General features: G+C 47.9%; 1 protein-coding gene across 1 annotated transcript in view; it reads left to right on the plus strand.

The window, feature by feature from the left end:
• The first annotated feature begins 457 nt into the window (after positions 1-457).
• Positions 458-22,036, plus strand: part of LOC140208067 (NACHT, LRR and PYD domains-containing protein 3-like) — a 45,031-nt gene continuing 23,452 nt past the window's right edge. Inside the window, exons 1-7 of the mRNA XM_072276591.1 lie at positions 458-535; positions 627-723; positions 4,055-4,221; positions 7,762-7,933; positions 11,229-11,322; positions 12,466-12,541; positions 13,872-13,946. Coding sequence (XP_072132692.1) covers positions 458-535; positions 627-723; positions 4,055-4,221; positions 7,762-7,933; positions 11,229-11,322; positions 12,466-12,541; positions 13,872-13,946 — 759 coding nt within the window. The remainder of the gene's footprint in view (positions 536-626; positions 724-4,054; positions 4,222-7,761; positions 7,934-11,228; positions 11,323-12,465; positions 12,542-13,871; positions 13,947-22,036) is intronic.

Consider the following 22,036-nt stretch of genomic DNA (forward strand, 5'->3'; position numbering starts at 1 on the left):
AGGGTGGTGGGCGGGGGAGGATCAGCCATAATTGAATGATGGAGCAGATTCGATGGGCCAAATGGCCTAATTATGCTCCGGTAGTTTATGGTCCTACGGTCTTTTGGTCTAAAAACTGTCCCCCTCGATGGAACCCATGTAGATATGTTCTTTAGGTCCATTCTTCGGTGCCCACGTCACTAGCGACCTCTTCCTTGCACACCGATTCGGTGATCAGGGAGACGTATGTACTTCCTCCGGTGCCTGAAAGGGTTCTGCTTCATCCCGAGCCTGGTGACCGTATCTGGGTCTGACGCAGGAGTTCTCAGCCTGGGGTCCACGGGCCTCTCAATTAATGGTCGGTGTCCATGACACGGAGCAATTTGTCGGTCATTGGTTGAAAGGATTTTGTTTGTGCCTGAGTGACTGTGTGGAACCTTTGAAGAGCGGAGATGCTCACGGGAGGTGAGAGCCTGCAATGGGGAACATGGTGCGCAGTGTCAGCTCTGACCAGGCTGGTCGCCGTCATTTCGAATCGCCCTTTACCCGGGGCGCGGTGAGGATTTACACTGCGTCCTTGTGCGCTTGACAAGATGCCGAATCGATCGGTGACCTAATCACGCTGTAAATCATTTGCTTTCTTGCAGCTTCCCAGTGCGTATTTACAAAATCCTGCCCGCGCCATGGCTGGGATTGGAAAGAGCAGAGGACAGCCAGTAAACGAGAGGACACCGGAAGACGTGGGTTAGTCTTTCAAACATATAAATATGCCGGCGAGGGCGATGATCTGTGCACGAAACTGCAGGAAAATTTTGGAATATATATACTATCGAAGTGGGGGGGGGGGGGTGGATTTGAACGGTGAGTGGGAGTGGGGTAACCCCTTTCTCATTGCTATTGTGTGTGAATTTGGGTTGCTTATCTAAGGAAGAATGTGTTGGCATTATAGAGCGTTTAGAGGACGCTCAGTGGAATGATCACGGGAAATTAAAGGGTTAACGTGTGAGGAGTATTTATTGTCTCCGGGCCGGTTCTCGCGGGCGTTTATAGGATTGGGGTGTGGGGGGGGGGCGGGGTGTAGAATCACATCGAAGCCTATTGAAGGCTCAGATAGAGTGGACGTGGAGAGATTTTTCCCTATCATGGGGAAGACGAGGATCAGAGGGCACAGCCTCAGAACAGATGGACGTCTCCTTGGAAAAGAGATGACCGGGTTTACTTTGGGATCAGCAGGTCCCTCGTTCGAGCTTCAGCTGTGGCAGTCTGTTTGTGTCCTTGAACAAGGCACTGAACCACACATCGCTCTAGTGTCTGGGCGAGGGAGTGGCGCCCCACACAGACTTCCAATCTGCGCCATGTAAGGCATGGAAATGCCCGACGCAGGGCTCTCAAGGTCTGAGTCGACGTTCCTCCCTACTTAGCCGAGGTGAACCGGTGGAATCCTTGGCTACAGACGGCTGTGGAACCGAGGCCATTGGTTATATTTAAAGCGGAGACTGACAGGTTCTTGATTAGTGAGGACGTCAAGGGTTACGGGGAGAAGGCAAGAGAATGGGGTGGAGAGGGATAATAAATCAGCCATGATTTAATGGCGAGGTAGGCTCGATGGGCCGAATGGCCCGTAGTCTTCTATGTCTTATGGCCTCATGGCAACGATGCAGGGACAGCCTGGGAGCGGGCACTGGCATCACCTCTGTGACCCCGACAGAGGGCAGACCAGCCCGGAGAGGGTGCGTGGGGTGAGGAGGGAGCAGATCCCCGGGCAAATCACGCACAGTGAAGAGCGCGCGACGACGGCGCGTTTACGTCAACACGTGAGCTGGTCGCTTCCCCTCCAGACAGCGGGTTCCGAGCAGCCAAGAAAGGGACGGGCAGTTCGTGTCGCTCAGAAGTGAAGTGGGTGGGGGGGGTGGTGTTGGGCGGTGTATGGGTGGGCGCGGGGAGAAGTGAACTTGAACTTGCAAACCTCCATCCGAGCTGACGGGGGAGTTTGCGGGAACTATCACAGACTCGACAGAACATACTAGGGGTGATTGATAAGTTCGTGGCCGAAGATAGACGGAGGTGAGATATTAATTCCCAACTTTCTGCATTATCATTCAAAGAGTTGAACTGCACGCACATTTAACGAGAGCGTCTTGGATCTCCAGGTGGTCCACAGCAGCGACGATTGATAAGCTCGTGGCCAAAGGTAGAAGGAGATGAGTTATACCTCTCTCGTTACAGGGCACGAGCAGTTCAACTCTTTGAGTGAAAATGCAGAAGGTTTGAAGTTAATAACTCATCTCCTTCTACTCCAGCCTACTTGCCTCCAGCACCTCCCGTGGCTGCCCTTTTCGTGCAGCTACCGCCAGCTCCCCCACCCCCGGTTAAAAATAAAGCAAGTCGCCTCGCTTATCTACTTTAATTCCTCCCCCTCCCCATTTTAAAGAAAGACGCGCTAATACTTGATATTTGTGCCCCGAGGAGAGGTCTCCTTCTGTCTGTACGTCACGTAATATCATAAAACTCTATTAGGCTTCTGCTCCGCCTCCGCCTCCCCTGAGAAAACAACCCGAGGGCGCTCAGCCTCTCCTTATAGCCTCCGCCCGCTCCAAAGCCGCCAAAGCTGTCCTGTAATGGGCAGACCAGAAGTGCACGCACCATGTAGGTTTCATTCAACCTGTAAAACGAGCTTGGGAGGGGCGGGTGGAAGCTAAGGCGTGTGAAAAGAGTTTGCACCGACAGCTGTGTCCACAATCCTTGCCTCCTTCCAAACCCCGTCCCCCCCCCCGCGCCCACTAACTTCATGAACGTTTTCTGGTGTCCGGTCGGAGCCCCGGGCACGCCGGCGAAAACCGCACATGCCCGTTTAAACTCTCCTTCTCACAGGGGGTCCTCGGCTTCTTGATAGCGTCCTGTTAGCCGATGTTTGTGGGACGCGGCCCAATTGGTTTAGTGACCAGATAGTAGTCGGGTCGGGTTGGATCGACCCATAATTAAGCTAGCCGCCTCTTGATCGTCGGAAACCCGCTACTTAATTGATTCCAGCGGGAAATCCCGAAGGATCACGGTGAAGGCGGGGCGATGGGCTGACGTGGGGGGCAGGTAGCAGAGTCTGGAATGTTTTCGCTACAGTCGGCACCGTAACGTGGTGCAGATTACTGGAACGGGACTCTGGGGTCGGTTAAGGGATCTTGTTCAAGGTGTGGATTGTCAGAGGCTTTTTTCCAGGGCTGAAATGGCTAGCACGAGAGGGCACAGTTTTAATGTGCTTGGAAGTAGGGACAGAGGAGATGTCGGGGGCAAGTTTTTTACGCAGAGACTGGTGAGTGCGTGGAATGGGCTGGCGGCGACGGTGGTGGAGGCGGATACGATAGGGTCCTTTAAGACACTCCTGGATAGGTACATGGAGTTTAGAAAAATAGAGGGCTACGGGTAACCCTAGGTAATTTCTAAGGCAAGGATATGTTCGGCACATTTTTCCCCTTCGTCATTTCCTGTCAGTCTCACCTTGCGCGCACACGCTCCCGCCTCTGGTGTCACGCCAGCTACGTGCAATCAGACTCTGTGTATAAGTTAATCTTATGTATAGACGGCCACTCTCAAACAGGTTGTATTTTATAGGAATGTTCTTGTATTTATATTCATTGTGGTTTTGCTTTGTTTTATGGTTGTCTTTATCCATACTGTGCTTCAGTATGCTGCACTGGGTCCAGAGTAACAAACATTTCGTTCTCCTTCCGTACTGAGAACACTTGCCGGCTGCTAGCGCAGTGGCATCAGCTCTGGACTTTGGGGCGAGAGGTCCCGAGTTCGAATCCAGCCGGTTCCCGGTAACAGCTGGTGATCTCTTAAAAAAAACTCACCCGGCAGAAGGCAATAGCAAGCCACTGCTGTAACTTGCTTCGTACGCGGTTTTCCAGTACCTCGGAGTGGCGTGGAAGTGAATACAAACTGGAATATGATCTCGGTTCTCGAACGCTGAATCTTGATTTTGCATGCGGGGAATCTGACATACAGCGGGCTCAGTCTCTCGCTGCCGTGCGCTGGATGGTCAGAGCTGCCTTTTACCTGCTTCCCCTTCCCTTTCCAGGTCCGAGCTCTGCCATCGCCCGGCTTCTGGCGAACTGGGACGACTTCCAGCTGTTCCAGCTGACGAAATTCTACCGGGACCGGCTGGAGCAGGCGGTGGAAGGAGGGGTGAACAGAGTCAGCTCGGCGTTAGCGGGCCAGTCGCTGTTCAGTGGACAAGAACATGAGGTGAGTGGGAAAACGGCGTCGGGGGGTGGGGTGCGGCAGAGTTTGGGTTACCCACATCGCAGAGCGACTGGGCTACTTCTGAGACGAGGAATGCGGGCGCTAAAAGACTATATTAAGAAGAAACACAAGAGAACACCTGCAGATGCTGGAAATCCGAGCAACACACACAAAATTCTGGAGGAACTCAGCAGGCCAAGCAGCATCTGCGGAAAAAAAAGGATAGTCGACGCTTCGGGCCGTAACCCTTTGGCAGGATTGGCCTGCTGAATCCCTCGGGCATTTTGTGTGCGTTGCTTCTATTAAAATGAAGCTACGATATAACGTTGCAGTTGCACGCCTTTGGGGACGCCGCACAACAAGGAGCAAGGATCAAACTCAATTAGCCATATATACTTGCATATTGTATATTAGGATTTTGTTGTGATGAGTTGCCGTGAAATGCAACACAACCCATTACAAAGAATATTGAATCATATAAAATAAAGTCAGAGGTTAACGTACAGGTATGGAATAAAATGTCTATGAATTATCTGCGCAGAGAAGCAGTAAATATATTGAAGACAAGGTTGGATAGATTTTTGCATGGTAGGAATTAGGGGTTATGGGGAAAAGCCAGGTGGGTGGAGATGAGTCCGTGGCCTGATGAGCCATGAGGACCAACACTTGCTCCTGTTTACATAGAACATAGAACATAGAATAGTACAGCACAGTACAGGCCTTCCGGCCCACAGTGTTGTGCTGACCCTTAAACCCTGCCTCGTATATAACCTCCTCACCTTAAATTCCCCCATATACCTGTCTAGTAGTCTCTTAAATTTCACTAATGTATCTCCCTCCACCGCTGACTCAGGAAGTGTATTCTACTGACCAACCACTCTCTGAGTAAAAAACCTTCCTCTAATATTCCCCTTGAACTTCCCACCCCTTACCTTAAAGCCATGTTCTCTTGTATTGAGCAGTGGTGCCCTGGGGATGAGGCGCTAGCTGTCCAATCTATCTATTCCTCTTAGTATCTTGAATGCTTCCACATCCTTCCTATAGTGTGGCGACAAGAACTGGACACAGTACTCCAAGTGTGGCCTAACCAGAGTTTTATAGAGCTGCATCATTACCTAGTGACTCTTAAACTCTGTCCCTTGACTTATGAAAGAAAAGACCTCATAAGCTTTCTTAACTACCCTATCTACCTGTGAGGCAACTTTCAGGGATCTGTGGGCATGTATCCCCCAGATGTCTCTGCTCCTCCACACTACCAAGTATCTGACCATTTACTTTGCACTCTGCCTTGGAGTTTGTCCTTCCAAAGTGTACCACCTAACACTTCTCCGGGTTGAACTCCATCTGCCACTGCTCATCCCACTTCTGCATCCTATCAATGTCTCTCTGCAATCTTTGACAATCCTCTACACTAACTGCAACACCACCGACCTTTGTGTCGTCTGCAAACTTTCCGAACCACCCTTCTACCCCCACATCCAGGTCGTTAATAAAAATCACGAAAAGTTGAGGTTTCAGAACCGATCCTTGTGGGACACCAATAGTCACAATCCTCCAATCCGAATGTACCCCCTCCACCACGACCCTCTGCCTTCTGCAGGCAAGCCAAATCTGAATCCACCTGGCCAACGCATGATAGCTTTCTCAACTTTATTGGCTAGGAGAGCCGTTCTATTGTACTGGGAGGACCCCCATCCACCTACTGTTCTTTTTTTTTTTTTTTTGGCTGTCCTCCGATATGCCTTGTTTAAGTTCGAAGAAAAATAAGGAGTCGGAAGTTTGATACATCATTGAAATTTGAGCAAACTTGGCGATCTTTTATTTATTATTTTCATATGATCTAATTCACTTTACCTTTCCAGTATTTTTTTTCTTCTCCACGAAGTTTTAGATTTAACCAGACGGATTTCCCCTTTCTTTTAACTGTATCCTCAAGAAGGACTGCCCAGCACCCCCCCCTCTTTTTTGATATAGGTTAGTTTAGTGTTTTATTTTCTCAATAACTGGAAATCTTGAGTCTTTTTTTTCTACGAACTGTTAAGAGGAGAGGGGGTTCTTTTCTCTCTATATATTAGTTTTATACTATATATAATTTTGTCAGTGTATACTCCTTTCTTTGTTTGTACTATTATTGAAATATGTATTTGAGATTTCCTCTCCTCTGGTTTGTATTTATCGTTAATCTTTTAAATCAATAAAAAAATGTTTGAAAGAGGAAATATTGGAAGCGAATAAGAAACATGTGTCAGATGGACGGCTACAGGTATATCCCCATGGCAGGGGAGTCCGAGCGAGAGAGTATCTATTAGGAGTTAGAAAGGAAAGGTAGCATCCGACACCAGAATTTGGGGATGGGTCAATTTTCCCTCCAGTTTGAAATGACCAGTTGTGCAAACGCCTTGTACTGTGCAATTACTTTTTGCCCGGTGACAAGAACATCTGCGCACCGAATCATTTTTAGTGGAAGTAAACCCGAAGCTATTCTAAGGATAACACATGACCAAGTCCAGTTTGCTGCTTGTTGTTTAAAGTAAATAAAATAATACACACCAATCAGTTCTATTTCTCATATGCCGTCCGACAGCATGTAAAAATATCAAAGGGAAACGTGGTTGTGTACGATCGTGGAAAATACTTAGCAAGCCAACGAGGTCGAGGGTGGGAACCTTTTTCGGCGCGGTATAAAATCCTCCGTAGGCTGCTGGCAAAAGGTACCCGCACACGCACCCCTGAGAGGACACATCGGGACGGAGGGGCCACCGCGTCAGAACAGACCCCGACCCGTGCGTCAAATCGACGCCATAGGTACGGCGTGGCTGCGTACCCTACACCGTACCGTACGCCGTAGCCTGACGCGCACCTCCCCAAAAATGTAGCTACGCGTCGCGGCGACGTAGACAGCAACAACTGTGATTGGTCCGCTTGATAGCATCACATTTCCTCCTTACACTGCAATAGTTTTCCATTGGGCGACTGAAGGGCAGGGAGGGAACTCTGGCTGCAATGCTTTCCATAAAGCTTTACAGACCTCCGAAATTATGGAGGACCCTGTGCTTGACGCCAGTTTGTAGCAAGCTGCAACAGCCTGTTGACTTCCACCTGAAGCTAAAACTCGAATGGTGATTGCCAGTCTCTGAGTATACTGTGCGTACACCGATGCAAAATAAATGGTTGGAGACGATGAACCAAATTGTCAAATCTGCCTGCCGACATTGGAAAGTATTTGAAATGCATTTCCTCGTCCATGTCTCTCAATGGCCGGACAAGCACAGAAAATTCACCCTCCTTCAGTTTCAGTCGCCATTGTTTGAAGTTTGTGTTTCTTCGTGTTGAGTTTCAACACGAAGAAACTGGACACAGCGGCATAGAAACCCCACCGCCAACTAGTGTTTTGGCGGTGAATTGCAGAGCGATGCAGACACACCAACGCACAAGTATAAATGTTCACAACGGCGTAGCCCTTTTGCATGGGCTACGGCGTAAGCTAGTACGCACGTATAAATCAGCCTTAACTCTCAGTCCGCTGTTCGGTCTCTTCCGCAGAAAGTCACCGAGCTCGCCGATCTAGGAGATCGGGCGGACAGTTCGAAAGTCCTCCTCAGTCTGGTGATGGAGAAGGGCTCCCGGGCCCGGAGGGTGATGTGGGACACCTTCGTGAACATGAGGGACGGGGCCCCGAAGTTGGACAAAATATTGAAGGAAATCCTGGACGACGGTGAGACTAAATTGAAATCGGGTCGGTGCCCCGCACACTTTCCGCCTCCAATTCAAAAATGAAGATTGTTTATTAACATTTTTCAGTACAGAGGTATAACGGACAGCAAAATGATAGTTACACCAATCCGATGCAGCACCAAAAAAATCTAAGTATAAAGAACACAGTTAAAACACAACAAATGTGAATACGTAAGATTAGTTTAAATAGATAGACTGATTGTAAGCACATGATGTGACACTCGGGTCAGGAAACCATAGAAACCATAGAAACCATAGAAACTACAGCACAGAAACAGGCCCTTTGGCCCTTCTTGGCTGTGCCGAACCATTTTCTGCCTAGTCCCACTGACCTGCACACGGACCATATCCCTCCATACACCTCCCATCCATGTATCTGTCCAATTTATTCTTAAATGTTAAAAAAAACCCTCATTTACCACCTTGCCTGGCAGCTCATTCCACAATCCCACCACTCTCTGTGTGAAGAAGCCCCTCCTAATGTTCCCTTTAAACTTTTCACCCCTCACCCTTAACCCATGTCCTCTGTTTTTTTTCTCTCCTTCCCTCAGTAGAAAAAGCCTGCTTGCATTCACTCTATCTATACCCATCATAATTTTATATACCTCTATCAAATCTCCCCTCATTCTTCTACGCTCCAGGGAATAAAGTCCTAACCTATTCAACCTTTCTCTGTAACTGAGTTTCTCAAGTCCCGGCAACATCTTTGTAAACCTTCTCTGCACTCTTTCAACCTTAATAATATCCTTCCTGTAATTTGGTGACCAAACCTGAACACAATACTCCAGATTCGGCCTCACCAATGCCTTATACAACCTCATCATTAACATTCCAGCTCTTATACTCAATACTTCGATTAATAAAGGCCAATACACCAAAAGCTCTCTTTACGACCCTATCTACCTGTGACGACACTTTTAGGGAATTTTGTATCTGTATTCCCAGATTCCTCTGTTCCACTGCACTCCTCAGTGCCTTACCATTAACCCTGTATGTTCTACCTTGGTTTGTCCTTCCAACGTGCAATACCTCACACTTGTCAGTATTAAACTCCATCTGCCATTTTTCAGCCCATTTTTCCAGCTGGTCCAAGTCCCTCTGCAGGCTCTGAAAACCTTCCTCACTGTCTACTACACCTCCAATCTTCGTATCATCCAGCAAACTTGCTGATCCAATTTACCACATTATCATCCAGATCATTGATATAGATGACAAATAACAATGGACCCTGTGGCACACCACTAGTCACAGGCCTCCACTCAGAGAAGCAATTCCCTACCACCACTCTCTGGCTTCTTCCATCGAGCCAATGTCTAATCCAATTTACCACCTCTCCATGTATACCTAGCGACTGAATTTTCCTATCTAATCTCCCATGCGGGACCTTGTCAAAGGCCTTACTGAAGTCCATGTAGACAATATCCACTGCCTTTCCTTCATCCACTTTCCTGGTAACCTCCTTGAAAAACTCCAACAGATTGGTCAAACATGACCTACCACGCACAAAGCCATGTTGACTCTCCCTAATAAGCCCTTGTCTATCCAAATGCTTGTAGATTCTGTCTCTTAGTACTCCCTCCAATAACTTACCTACTACTGACGTTAAACTCACCGGCCTATAATTTCCTGGATTACTTTTCGATCCTTTTTTAAACAACGGAACAACATGAGCCTCTCTCCAATCCTCCGGCACTTCACCCGTAGACAGCGATATTTTAAATATTTCTGCCAGGGCCCCCTCAATTTCAACACTAGTCTCCTTCAAGGTCCGAGGGAACACTCTGTCAGGTCCCGGGGAGTTATCCACTTTAATTTTCCTCAAGACAGCAAGCACCTCCTCCTTTTCAATCTGTACAGTTTCCATGGTCTCACTACTTGATTCCCTCAATTCCATAGATTTCATGCCAGCTTCCTTAGTAAATACAGACGCAAAAAAACTATTTAAGATCCCCCCCATTTCCTTTGGTTCCGCACAAAGCCGACCACTCTGATCTTCAAGAGGACCAATTTTATCCCTTACAATCCTTTTGCTCTTAATATACCTGTAAAAGCTCTTTGGATTATCCTTCACTTTGACTGCCAAGGCAACCTCATTTCTTCTTTTAGCCCTCCTGATTTCTTTCTTAAGTATTTTCTTGCACTTCTAATACTCCTCAAGCACCTGATTTACCCTCTGTTTCCTATACATTTCATACAATTCCCTCTTCTTCTTTATGAGAGTTGCAATATCCCTTGAGAACCAAGGTTCCTTATTCCGATTCAATTTGCCTTTAATCCTGACAGGAACATACAAACTCTGCACTCTCAAAATTTCCCTTTTGAAGGCTTCCCACCTACCAATCACATCTTTGCCAGAGAACAACCTGTCCCAATCCACGCTTTTTAGAGCCTTTCTCATTTCTTCAAATTTGGCCTTCTTCCAGTTCAGAACCTCAACCCTAGGACCAGATCTATCCTTGTCCATGATCAAATTGAAACTAATGGTGTTATGATCACTGGAACCAAAGTGCTCCCCTACACAGACTTCCGTCACTTACCCTAATTCGTTTCCTAACAGGAGATCCAATATTGCATCCCCTCTAGTTGGTCCCTCTATATATTGATTTAGAAAATTTTCCTGAACACATTTTACAAACTCTAAACCATCTAGACCGCTAACAGTATGGGAGTCCCAATCAATGTATGGCAAATTAAAATCCCCTACCACCACAACTTTATATTTCCTACAGTTGCCTGCTATCATTGATATAGATGACAAATAACAATGGTAGAGGAATGCTATAAAAGTAATCCTGGAAATTATAGGCCGGTGAGTTTAACGTCAGTATCTGTACATACGGCGACTCGGACAGGAAATGATAAAGTGACGAAGCGACTGCCGGGAAGAGGAAATCTTCACGGTGGCAGCGAGGCAGATGAGAACGCAGTCGGACAGCATGTAGCGCGGAGGGTGGGCGTAAAGCGTCAGTATAGGGAGGGGTGAAGGTGCATAGAGGACGACGGGTGGGGAGGAGAGTCTGATTGGATGCAGTGATGGGGAGGGTGGGGTGGGTTAATGTGTGAGTGTGGCGGGTCCGCCTGACGGCGTGGGGAAGTGCCTCCTTCTTCATCACCGTGGGGCAGGTGTGGATGCGGAGTGAAGCGCCTTCCCCGATGGCAGAGGGGCAAACAGTCCCTTGAGCGGGCTGGGGGTGTGGGGGAGGGAGTGCTGGAGGTGGGAGAGTGGGATCCGTCATGAGGATGAGAGAGTTTTTGATTTTCTTGCGCCCGAGCAGGTTTTGTTCCGTATGAGTACATCAAGATCACGTCGCAAGCGTCCACCCTGCCAGACAAGCTGAAAGGTAAGAGGCGAATGGTTCTAAAACCGCGGTAAGCCGTTCAATCAGAAGCTGATGGACATACGAGACGGGAAGGGTGAGAAGATTCCTCTCTTTGGGCCCTCGAAACTTGGTTACGCTGCTGAGCGGGGTATAAATGCAACACGGTCAAAGATCCCTCCCACCCTTCCCACAATCTACCGCCAGGCAGAAGGCAATGCAACGTGGTCAAAGAGGGCGCTAGAGGTAGCGCCACGTCACCCGGGCTTGCCCTCCTCTCATCGTCGCCATCGGGCGCAGGAGCTTAAAGGCACACACTTAACGATTTAGAAATAGCTTCCTCCCTTCCGCCGTCCGGTTCGCATATACGGTATACATATATACACATATAAATGCTTTTGTATATGAAGCCACCCAGGTTTCCTTGGGCTGCGTACGTCTAGGGAATACAGATTCGGAAACAGATTGATTATCGCCGGCATGTGACGTGAAATTTGTTAACTCAGCAGTTTAATACAATAGATAATATAGCAGAAAAAATAATAAAGAAAATAAAAATGATAATAAATAAACATGTAAATCGATTACGTATATTAAATAGCTTCTTTTAAAATGTGCAAAAACAGAAAAGCAGTATACTTTAAAAAAAAGTTTGAGGTAGTGTCCAAAGCTTCAATGCCCGTTTAGCAATCGGATGGCAGAGGGGAAGAATCTGTTCCTGAATCGCTGAGGCTTCATGCTTCTGTACCTCCTACTACCCGATGGTAACAGTGAGAAAAGGGCGTGCCCTAGGTGCTGGAGGTCCTTAATAATCGACACCGCCTTTCTGAGACACCGCTCCCTGAAGATGTCCTGGGTACCTTGTAGGCTAGTGCCCAATCTACCCAGAAGGCAGAAGGCAATGCAACATTGAAAGGGGATCCCTTCCACCTTTCCCACAATGTCTTTCACCTCCCACCGCCGGGCAGGAGAACCAGAACTTGTTGGGCTGTGTAACGGCTTCCTCTACCAGACTGTTTCGGCACCCTATCGCTATGCTGCCCACCCATATCCAGTCTGAAGGCCCAGGTCGCTCATCAACTGGATAGCTTTCCATCTTTTATTGCTACTGTTTGACGGGTTTGCACTGTTGCATTGAAACTAGTGCCGGTAATATCACACTGCCTTGCACAAACGTGCGCCTCTCCACCTTCAGGCCATTCGGGGACTTGTGCTCGCATTATTCTGTGATTGTTCGAGCCGGGACCAAACTACCTGCGCTGCGGCCGGCTGTATGTGGCCTGCTTTGCACCTGGGCGGCAAGGGAACATCATTTCATTCGGCTGTCGACGTAACTCTGATTGAAGGACAATAACCTTGAACTTCAACTGAAATTGATGAAGCTTTGGCGGTGCGTTTAGTGTAATTCAGGGGGTGTCATTGTCAGTAGCATTTGAGTTATCATATAAAACGGTCAAATCAAACCGGAAGGGAATAAGTGGAGGTTACGAGTCGTAGAACATGGAACAGGGAAGAGTGCAGTGCGCCGAACTAAAACTAGCCAGGTCTTGGAATGGGCGGTGCACAGAGTGGAGAAGTCGCGATACGATGTGACATGACAGTTGTACAAGACGTTGGCGAGTCCGCACGGAGAGCACCACAAGGATTTGGCCGCCACGTTATTGCGGAAGACGTCACTGAGCCGGGAAGAATGAGAAGAAGAAAAAAAATATGGAACGAGTTGCCAGAAGAAGTGAACGAAGACGGTACATTAAAAGCGTTCAAGATATGCCTGGACAGCTGTTGAATTGAATTAATGTGCATACCGAGGAACTTAAAGCTGTTCACTTTCTGAACCCGTCAATATGGGCTAGCCCGTCTCCGTTCCTCCTGTAGTCCACAACCAGCTCCTTTGTTTTGGCGACGTGTGAGGGAGTTGGTTGTTTTCTTGACACCACTGTCTCAGAGAGATGACTTCTTCCCTGTGGGCCACCTGGTTATTGCTTGAGAGGAGGCCAATCAATGTAGTGTCGTTGGTAAATTTAATCAGCAGATTGTAACTGTGGGTTGCGGGGTGCAGGTACGTCTCTAGCAAAAGCCGGTGGATATCATGAATATAACCTTATCACCATATCACAATTACCGCACGGAAACAGGCCATCTCGGCCCTTCTAGTCCGTGCCGAGCTCTTACCCTATCCTATTCCCACCGACCTGCACTCAGCCCATAACCCTCCATTCCTTTCCTGTCAATATATCTATCCAATTTAACTGGTTTGCGACCACTGACGCCAGACAGACAATCTCTGCAGAGTATTGATAATGGGCTGGGGGGGGGGGGGGTCGCCCCGCCATGTGAAAACACTGCTCAGAAGAAAGTAACGGCAAACCGATTCTGTGGCAAAATTTGCCAAGAACAATCGTGTTCACAGTCCATGATCGCCTCCATCAGTCGACACACAACGTAATGATGATAATGACGATACCGCTACTGGCGCTGTCATAAATAGTATGGATCGGGTGGCCGCAGATTGTTCAGGCATCTTACAAACTCTGGAAGGAAGTTGTTACTCAGCCTGACAGTCCCTGCCCTTGTAATCCGGTGCATTCTGCTTGACGGCAGGGGGTCAAAGAGATTGTGAGACGGATGAAGGGAGCCCACGGCAATGCTGAAGGTTCCGCCAATGCTGCACTGCTGGTACATGTCCTGAATGGCGGTGGTGGTGGTGTTGGGGGGGGGCGCGGAAGGTGGGGAGTGTGGAGAGTCATCCCGATTATTCTCTCTGCAGTCCTCCCGATCCGTTGCAGCGTCTTGCGGTCAGATACCTTGCAATTTCCATGCAACCGCGACTGAGCAGGTCAGGCAGCATCGTATGGAGGATAACGAATCGACGCTTTGGGCCGGGGCTCAGCCCGGAAATGGGCCAGTCCTGATGGGCGGATCTCGGCCCGAAGCTTCAACTGTTCATTCCGCTCTTGAGATGCTGCCTGATCCGCTGAGTCCCTCCAGCATTTTGTGTATGCGTTACTCCGTGCTTCCAGTGTGCGTTACTCCGCGCTTCCAGTGTGCGTTACTCCGCGCTTCCAGTGTGCGTTGCACCTCTCTTCCAGTGTGTGTTACTCCGCACTTCCAGTGTGCGTTACTCCGCGCTTCCAGTGTGTCTTACTGTGCTCTCCCAGTGTGTGTTACTCCGCGCTTCCAGTGTGTGTTACTTCGCGCATCCAGTACCTGCAGAGTCTTTTGTCTTCTTAAATGCATATCCTCTGTCACGCACGTGTCGACCTTGGAAAAGACACAACGGGTGTCTACTCCACACCGGCCTCTGTCGAACTTAAAAAAAATAAAAACGCTAACCAGTCTCCACATTGCTTCCACCGCTCTGGAGAAAACACGCCCATTTGTCCAGCTTCCTGCTTAGATCACATGGCCTCTAATTCATTTGTTGAACCTCATCGGCTCCCTTCCCATGGCCTCTTCCACGTCCTATGAGGCCATCACATCCGTCCAACTAGAAACAGAGAAACGTTGAAAACCTGCAGCACAATGTAGGCCCTTCGGCCCACAAAGCTGTGCCGAACATATCCCGACCTTACAAATTATCTAGGGTTATCCATAGCCGTCTATTTTTCAAAGCTCCGTGTAGCCATCTAGTAGTCTCTTAAAAGTCCCTATGGTTTACGCCTCCACCACTATCGCCGGCGGCCCATTCCACACACCCACCACTCTCTGCGTAACAAAACTTACTCCTGACATCTCCCCTGTACCTAATTCCAAGCACCTTAAAATTGTGCCCTCTCGTGCTAGGCATTCCAGCCCTGGGAAAAACCTCTGACTATCCCCACGATCAATGCCTCTCATCATCATGTACACCTCTATCAGGTCACCTCTCATCCTCCGTCCCTCCAAGGAGAAAAGGCCGAGTTCACTCAACCTATTCTCATAAGGCATGCTCCCCAATCCAGGCAACAACCTTGTAAATCTCCTCTGCACCATTTCTATGGTTTCCACATCCTTCCTGTAGTGAGGCGACCAGAACTGAGCACAATACTGCAAGTGGGGTCTGACCAGGGTCCTATATAGCTGCATCATTACCTCTCTACTCTGAAACTCAATCCCACGATTGATGAAGGCCAATGCACCGAATGCCTTGTTAACCACAGAGTCAACCTGCGTAGCAGCTTTGAGTGTCCTATAGAATCGGACCGCAAGGTCCTTCTGATCCTCCACACTGGCAAGAGTCTGACCTCTAATACTATATTCTGCCATCATATTTAACCTATCAAAATGAACCAACTCACACTTATCTTGGTTGAACCCCAGTCTGACACTTCTCAGCTCTGTTTTGCATCCTATCAATGTCGCGCAGTAACCTCTGACAGCACCCCCGCCCCCCACCACCACACACCGTCCACTACATCCCCAACGTTTGTGGTATCGGTAATCTACTAACCCATCCATCCACTTCCTCATCCATGTCTTTTATAAAAATCACGAAATGTAAAGGTCCAAGAACAGATCCCTGAGGCACACCATTGGTCACCGATCTCCATGCACAGTATGACCCGTCTACGGCCACTGCTTGTTTTCTGCGGGCAAGCCAGTTCCGGATCCACAAAGCAATGTCCCCTCGGATCCCATGCCTCCTTACTTTCTCAATAAGCTTTGTATGAGGTACCTTATCAAATGCGTTGCTGAGATCCATATACACTACATCTACTGCTCTACCTTCATCAATGTGTTTTGTCATATCCTCAGAAAATTCAGTCAGGCTCGTAAGCCATGACCTGCCTTTCACAAAGTCATGTTGAGTATTCTTAATCATATTATGCTCTCCAAATGTTCATAAATCCTGCCTCTCAGAATCCTGCCTTTCCATCAACTTATCAACCACTGAAGTAAGACTCACTGGTCTATAATTTCCTGGGCTATCTCTACTCCCTTTCTTGAATAAGGGAACAACATTCACAACCCTTCAATCCTCCGGAACCTCTCCCGTCCCCACTGATGAATCAAAAATCATCGTCAGAGGCTCAGCAATCTCCTCCCTCGCCTCCCTTTGTAACCTGGGGTACATCTCGTCCGGTCCCGGACACTTATCCAACTTGATGTTTTCCAAAAGCTGCAGCACATCCTCTTCCTTACAATCTAATGCTCGAGCTTTTTAGTCAGCTGTAAGTCATCCTTACAATCCCCAAGATCCTTTTCCGTAGTGAATACTGAAGCAAAGTACTTATTAAGTACCTCCGCTATCTCCTCCGGTTCCATACACATTTTTCCACTGTCACAGTTGATTGGTCCTATTCTCACACATCTTATCCTCCTGCTCCTCACATACTTGTAGAATACCTTGGGGCTTTCCTTAATCCTGTCCGCCAAGGCCTTCTTATACCCCTTCTGGCTCTCCGAATTTCTTTCTTAAGCTCCTTCCCGCTCGCCTTATAATCTAAGAGATTCCTATCATAACCTAGTTTTTTGAACCTTTCGTAAGATCTTCTGTTCTTCTTGGCTAGATTTACAACAGCCTTTGTACACCACGGTTCCTGTACCCTACCATCCTTTCCCTGTCACATTGGAACGTACCTGTGGAGAACTCCACGCAAATATCCCGTGAACATTTGCAACATTCCGTCCGTACGTTTCCCTGAGAATATCTGCTTGCAATTTATGCTTCCAAGTTCCTGCCTAATAGCCTCACATTTACCCTTATTCAAATCAAATGCATTCCTAACTTGTCTGTTCCTATCTCAGTCCAGTGCTATGGTAAAGGAGATAGAATTGTGATCACTATCTACAAAATGCTCTCCCACTGAGAGACCTGACACCTGACCAGGTTCATTTTCCAATACCAGATCAAGTACTATATCTCTTCTTGTAGGTTTGTCTACATATTGTGCCAGGATACCTTTCTGAACACATCTAACACACACAACGTCATCTAAACCCCTCGCTGTAGGGGCATGCCAATCGATGTTTGGGAAATTAAACTCTCCGACCATAACAACCCTGTTATCATTACACCTTTGCAGAATCTGTTTCCCTATCTGCTCCTCGATGCCTCTGTTACTATGGGTCGTCTATAAAACCACCCAGTGGAGTTATTGACCCCTTCCTGTTCCTAACTTCCACCAACAGGGATTCCGTAGAAAATCCCCCCATGACTTCTTCCTTTTCTGCACTATCTCTGATTAACAGTGACACGTTCTCACCTCTTTTACCTCCCTCGCTGTCCTTTCTGAAACATCTAAAGCCTGGCACTTGAAGTAACCATTCCTGTTCCTGAGCCATCCAAGTCTCTGTAACAGCCACAACATCATAGCTCCAAATACTGAACCACGCTCTAAGATCATCCGCTTTGTTCATAATACTCCTTGCGTTAAAATAGACACATCTCAAACCATCAGTCTGAGCAAGTCCCTTCTCGATCACCTGCCTATCCTCCCTCTTGCACTGTCTCCAAGCTTTCTCTGTTTGTGAGCCAACCGCCTCTTCCTGTGTCTCTTCAGTTCGGTTCGCACCCACCAGCAATTCTAGTTTAAACTCTCTCCAATACCCGTAGCAAACCGCCCTGCCAGGATATTGGTCCCCCTGGGATTCAAGTGCAATCCGTCCTTTTAGTACAGGTCACTCCTGCTCTAAAAGAGGTCCCAATGATCCAAAAATCTGAATCCCTGCCCCCCGCTCCAATCCCTCTGCCATGTATTTATCCTCCACATCAATCTATTCCTATACTCACTGTCGCGTGGCACTGTCATATCTCGCTTTGAGGTCCTGCTTCTGAACTTCCTTCCCAACTCCCTGTAGTCTGTTTTCAGGATCTCCTCCCCTTTCCTACCTATGTCGTTGGTACCAATATGTACCACGACCTCTGGCTGTTCTCCCTCCCACCACACGCGGTCCGAAACATTCCGGACCCTGGCACCGGGGAGGCAAACTACCATCCGCGTTTCTTTCCTGCGTCCACAGAATCGCCTGTCTGACCGCCTAACTATGGGTTCCTCTATCACTATTGCCTTCCGCTTCCTTTCCCTACCATTCTGAGTCACAGGACCAAACTCTGTGCCAGTTGCTTCCCCGAGTTAGGCCGTCCGCCCTCCCTACAGTACTTTAACAGGAGTACTTATTGTTGAGGGGACAGCCGCAGGGGTACTCTCCAGTATCTGACTCTTTCCCTTCCCTTTTCTGACTTTTATGCACTTACATAGAAACATACATAGAAAATAGGTGCAGGAGTAGGCCATTCGGCCCTTCGAGCCTGCACCGCCATTTATTATGATCATGGCTGATCATCCAACTCAGAACAGCGCCCCAGCCTTCCCTCCATACCCCCTGACCCCCGTAGCCACAAGGGCCATATCTAACTCCCTCTTAAATATAGCCAATGAACTGGCCTCAACTGTTTCCTGTGGCAGAGAATTCCACAGATTCACCACTCTCCGTGTGAAGAAGTTTTTCCTAATCTCGGTCCTAAAAGGCTTCCCCTCTATCCTAAAACTGTGGCCCCTCGTTCTGGACTTCCCCAACATCGGGAACAATCTTCCTGCATCTAGCCTGTCCAATCCCTTTAGGATCTTATACGTTTCAATCAGATCCACCCTCAATCTTCTAAATTCCAACGAGTACAAGCCCAGTTCATCCAATCTTTCTTCATATGAAAGTCCTGCCATCCCGGGAATCAATCTGGTGAACCTTCTTTGTACTCCCTCTATGGCAAGGATGTCTTTCCTCAGATTAGGGGACCAAAACTGCACACAATACTCCAGGTGTGGTCTCACCAAGGCCTTGTACAACTGCAGTAGTACCTCCCTCCTCCTGTACTCGAATCCTCTCGCTATAAATGCCAGCATACCATTCGCCTTTTTCACCGCCTGCTGTACCTGCATGCCCACTTTCAATGACTGGTGTATAATGACACCCAGGTCACGTTGCACCTCCCCTTTTCCTAATCGGCCACCATTCAGATAATAATCTGTTTTCCTATTTTTGCCACCAAAGTGGATAACTTCACATTTATCCACATTAAATTGCATCTGCCATGAATTTGCCCACTCACCCAACCTATCCAAGTCACCCTGCATCCTCTTAGCATCCTCCTCACAGCTAACACTGCCACCCAGCTTCGTGTCATCCGCAAACTTGCAGATGCTGCATTTAATTCCCTCATCCAAGTCATTAATATATATTGTAAACAACTGAGGTCCCAGCACTGAGCCTTGCGGTACCCCACTAGTCACCGCCTGCCATTCTGAAAAGGTCCCGTTTATTCCCACTCTTTGCTTCCTGTCTGCTAACCAACTCTCCACCCACATCAATACCTTACCCGCAATACCATGTGCTTTAAGTTTGCACACTAATCTCCTGTGTGGGACCTTGTCAAAAGCCTTCTGAAAATCCAAATATACCACATCCACTGGTTCTCCCCTATCCACTCTACCAGTTACATCCTCAAAAAATTCTATGAGATTCGTCAGACATGATTTTCCTTTCACAAATCCATGCTGACTTCGTCCGATCATTTCACCGCTTTCCAAATGTGCCGTTATCACATCCTTGATAACTGACTCCAGCAGTTTCCCCACCACCGACGTTAGGCTAACCGGTCTATAATTCCCCGGTTTCTCTCTCCCTCCTTTTTTAAAAAGTGGAGTTACATTAGCCACCCTCCAATCCTCAGGAACTAGTCCATAATCTAACGAGTTTTGAAAAATTATGAATAATGCATCCACTATTTCTTGGGCTACTTCCTTAAGCACTCTGAGATGCAGACCATCTGGCCCTGAGGATTTATCTGCCTTCAATCCCTTCAATTTACCTAACACCACTTCCCTAGTAACATGTATTTCGCTCAGTTCCTCCAACTCACTGGACCCTCTGTCCCCTACTATTTCTGGAAGATTATTTATGTCCTCCTTAGTGAAGACAGAACCAAAGTAATTATTCAATTGGTCTGCCATGTCCTTGCTCCCCATAATCAATTCACCTGTTTCTGTCTGCAGGGGACCTACATTTGTCTTTACCAGTCTTTTCCTTTTTACATATCTATAAAAGCTTTTACAGTCCGTTTTTATGTTTCCTGCCAGTTTTCTCTCATAATCTTTTTTCCCCTTCCTAATTAAGCCCTTTGTCCTCCTCTGCTGAACTCTGAATTTCTCCCAGTCCTCAGGTGATGCACTTTCTCTGGCTAATTTGTATGCTTCTTCTTTGGAATTGATACTATCCCTAATTTCTCTTGTCAGCCACGGGTGCACTACCTTCCTTGATTTATTCTTTTGCCAAACTGGGATGAACAATTGTTGTAGTTCATCCATGCAATCTTTAAATGCTTGCCATTGCATATCCACCGTCAATCCTTTAAGTGTCATTTGCCAGTCTATCTTAGCTAATTCACGTCTCATACCTTCAAAGTTACCCCTCTTTAAGTTCAGAACCTTTGTTTCTGAATTAACTATGTCACTCTCCATCTTAATGAAGAATTCCACCATGTTATGGTCACTCTTACCCAAGGGGCCTCTCACGACAAGATCGCTAATTAACCCTTCCTCATTGCTCAAAACCCAGTCCAGAATAGCCTGCTCTCTAGTTGGTTCCTCGACATGTTGGTTCAAAAAACCATCCCGCATACATTCCAAGAAATACTCTTCCTCAGCACCTTTACCAATTTGGTTCACCCAATCTACATGTAGATTGAAGTCACCCATTATAACTGCTGTTCGTTTATTGCACACATTTCTAATTTCCTGTTTAATACCATCTCCGACCTCACTACTACTGTTAGTTGGCCTGTACACAACTCCCACCAGCGTCTTCTGCCCCTTAGTGTTACGCAGCTCTACCCACATCGATTCCACCTCTTCCCGGCTTATGTCCTTCCTTTCTATTGCGTTAATCTCTTCTTTAACCAGCAACGCCACCCCACCTCCCCTTCCTTCATGTCTCCCGAGGCCCCGATGTGACTACTTACCTGTAGCTCATCTTTATCACCTTATCACTTTCCCTGAACAGACTAAGGTTATCGAGCTGCATCTGGAGTTCCGTAACACGGTCCCTAAGGAGCTGCAGCTCTACGCAGCTGGCGCAGATGTGGCCGTCCGGGAGGCTGGGAATCTCCAGCACTTCCTACAGCTGATACCCAGCACAGAACACTGGCCTCACATACATACTTCCTGTCTGCTTCCTACACAGGCAACCTTCCTCGCCTCGACCCGTTGTCGCCGAAGCCCCATTGAGCCAAAGCCTCCCTACTCTGTCTACCTCTATTCCGTCGCCCGCTCCTCGGACGCCCGCTCTATAAAGCTGTCTCCTTTCAAACTCGTCTCGCTGTTCTACCTTGCTGACGTTCACGCGCTTGCGCAGTCGTGCCCCGATCAAACCGCTGAAGGAATAACCGTCTCATTTTAAACTCTTCTCGCTTTTAAACTCTTCTCGCTATACTACCTGGCTGACGTCCGCTCACTTACGCAATCGCGCCCCGATCACACCCCTGACGGAATTATGAGGCGAACACTTCCGTCTAGTTATGGGGCGATCAGAATCAAATGTAACTTCCCGATGCAGCCAGTGTAGTGTTCTATTAAGCTGCAAGGTGACATCTCTACTATCGAAGGGAAGAATGTCATAGGGTTTCCTTACCATCGCCATCGGCACGTCAGGCCATTTTCAGGTAGCCAAGACTCCAGTGTCCTTCTGTAGATCAACTCTGTTCGAGGTCCTGCCATTAAGGGTGTGCGTTCCCATTATAGTCCTGCACATCTGCCCACTGCGTCCCTTCCCTCTACCTCTTGGTAGACGTT

This window comes from Mobula birostris, chromosome 13, assembly GCF_030028105.1.
Source record: "Mobula birostris isolate sMobBir1 chromosome 13, sMobBir1.hap1, whole genome shotgun sequence".
Taxonomy (NCBI): Eukaryota; Metazoa; Chordata; class Chondrichthyes; order Myliobatiformes; family Myliobatidae; genus Mobula; species Mobula birostris.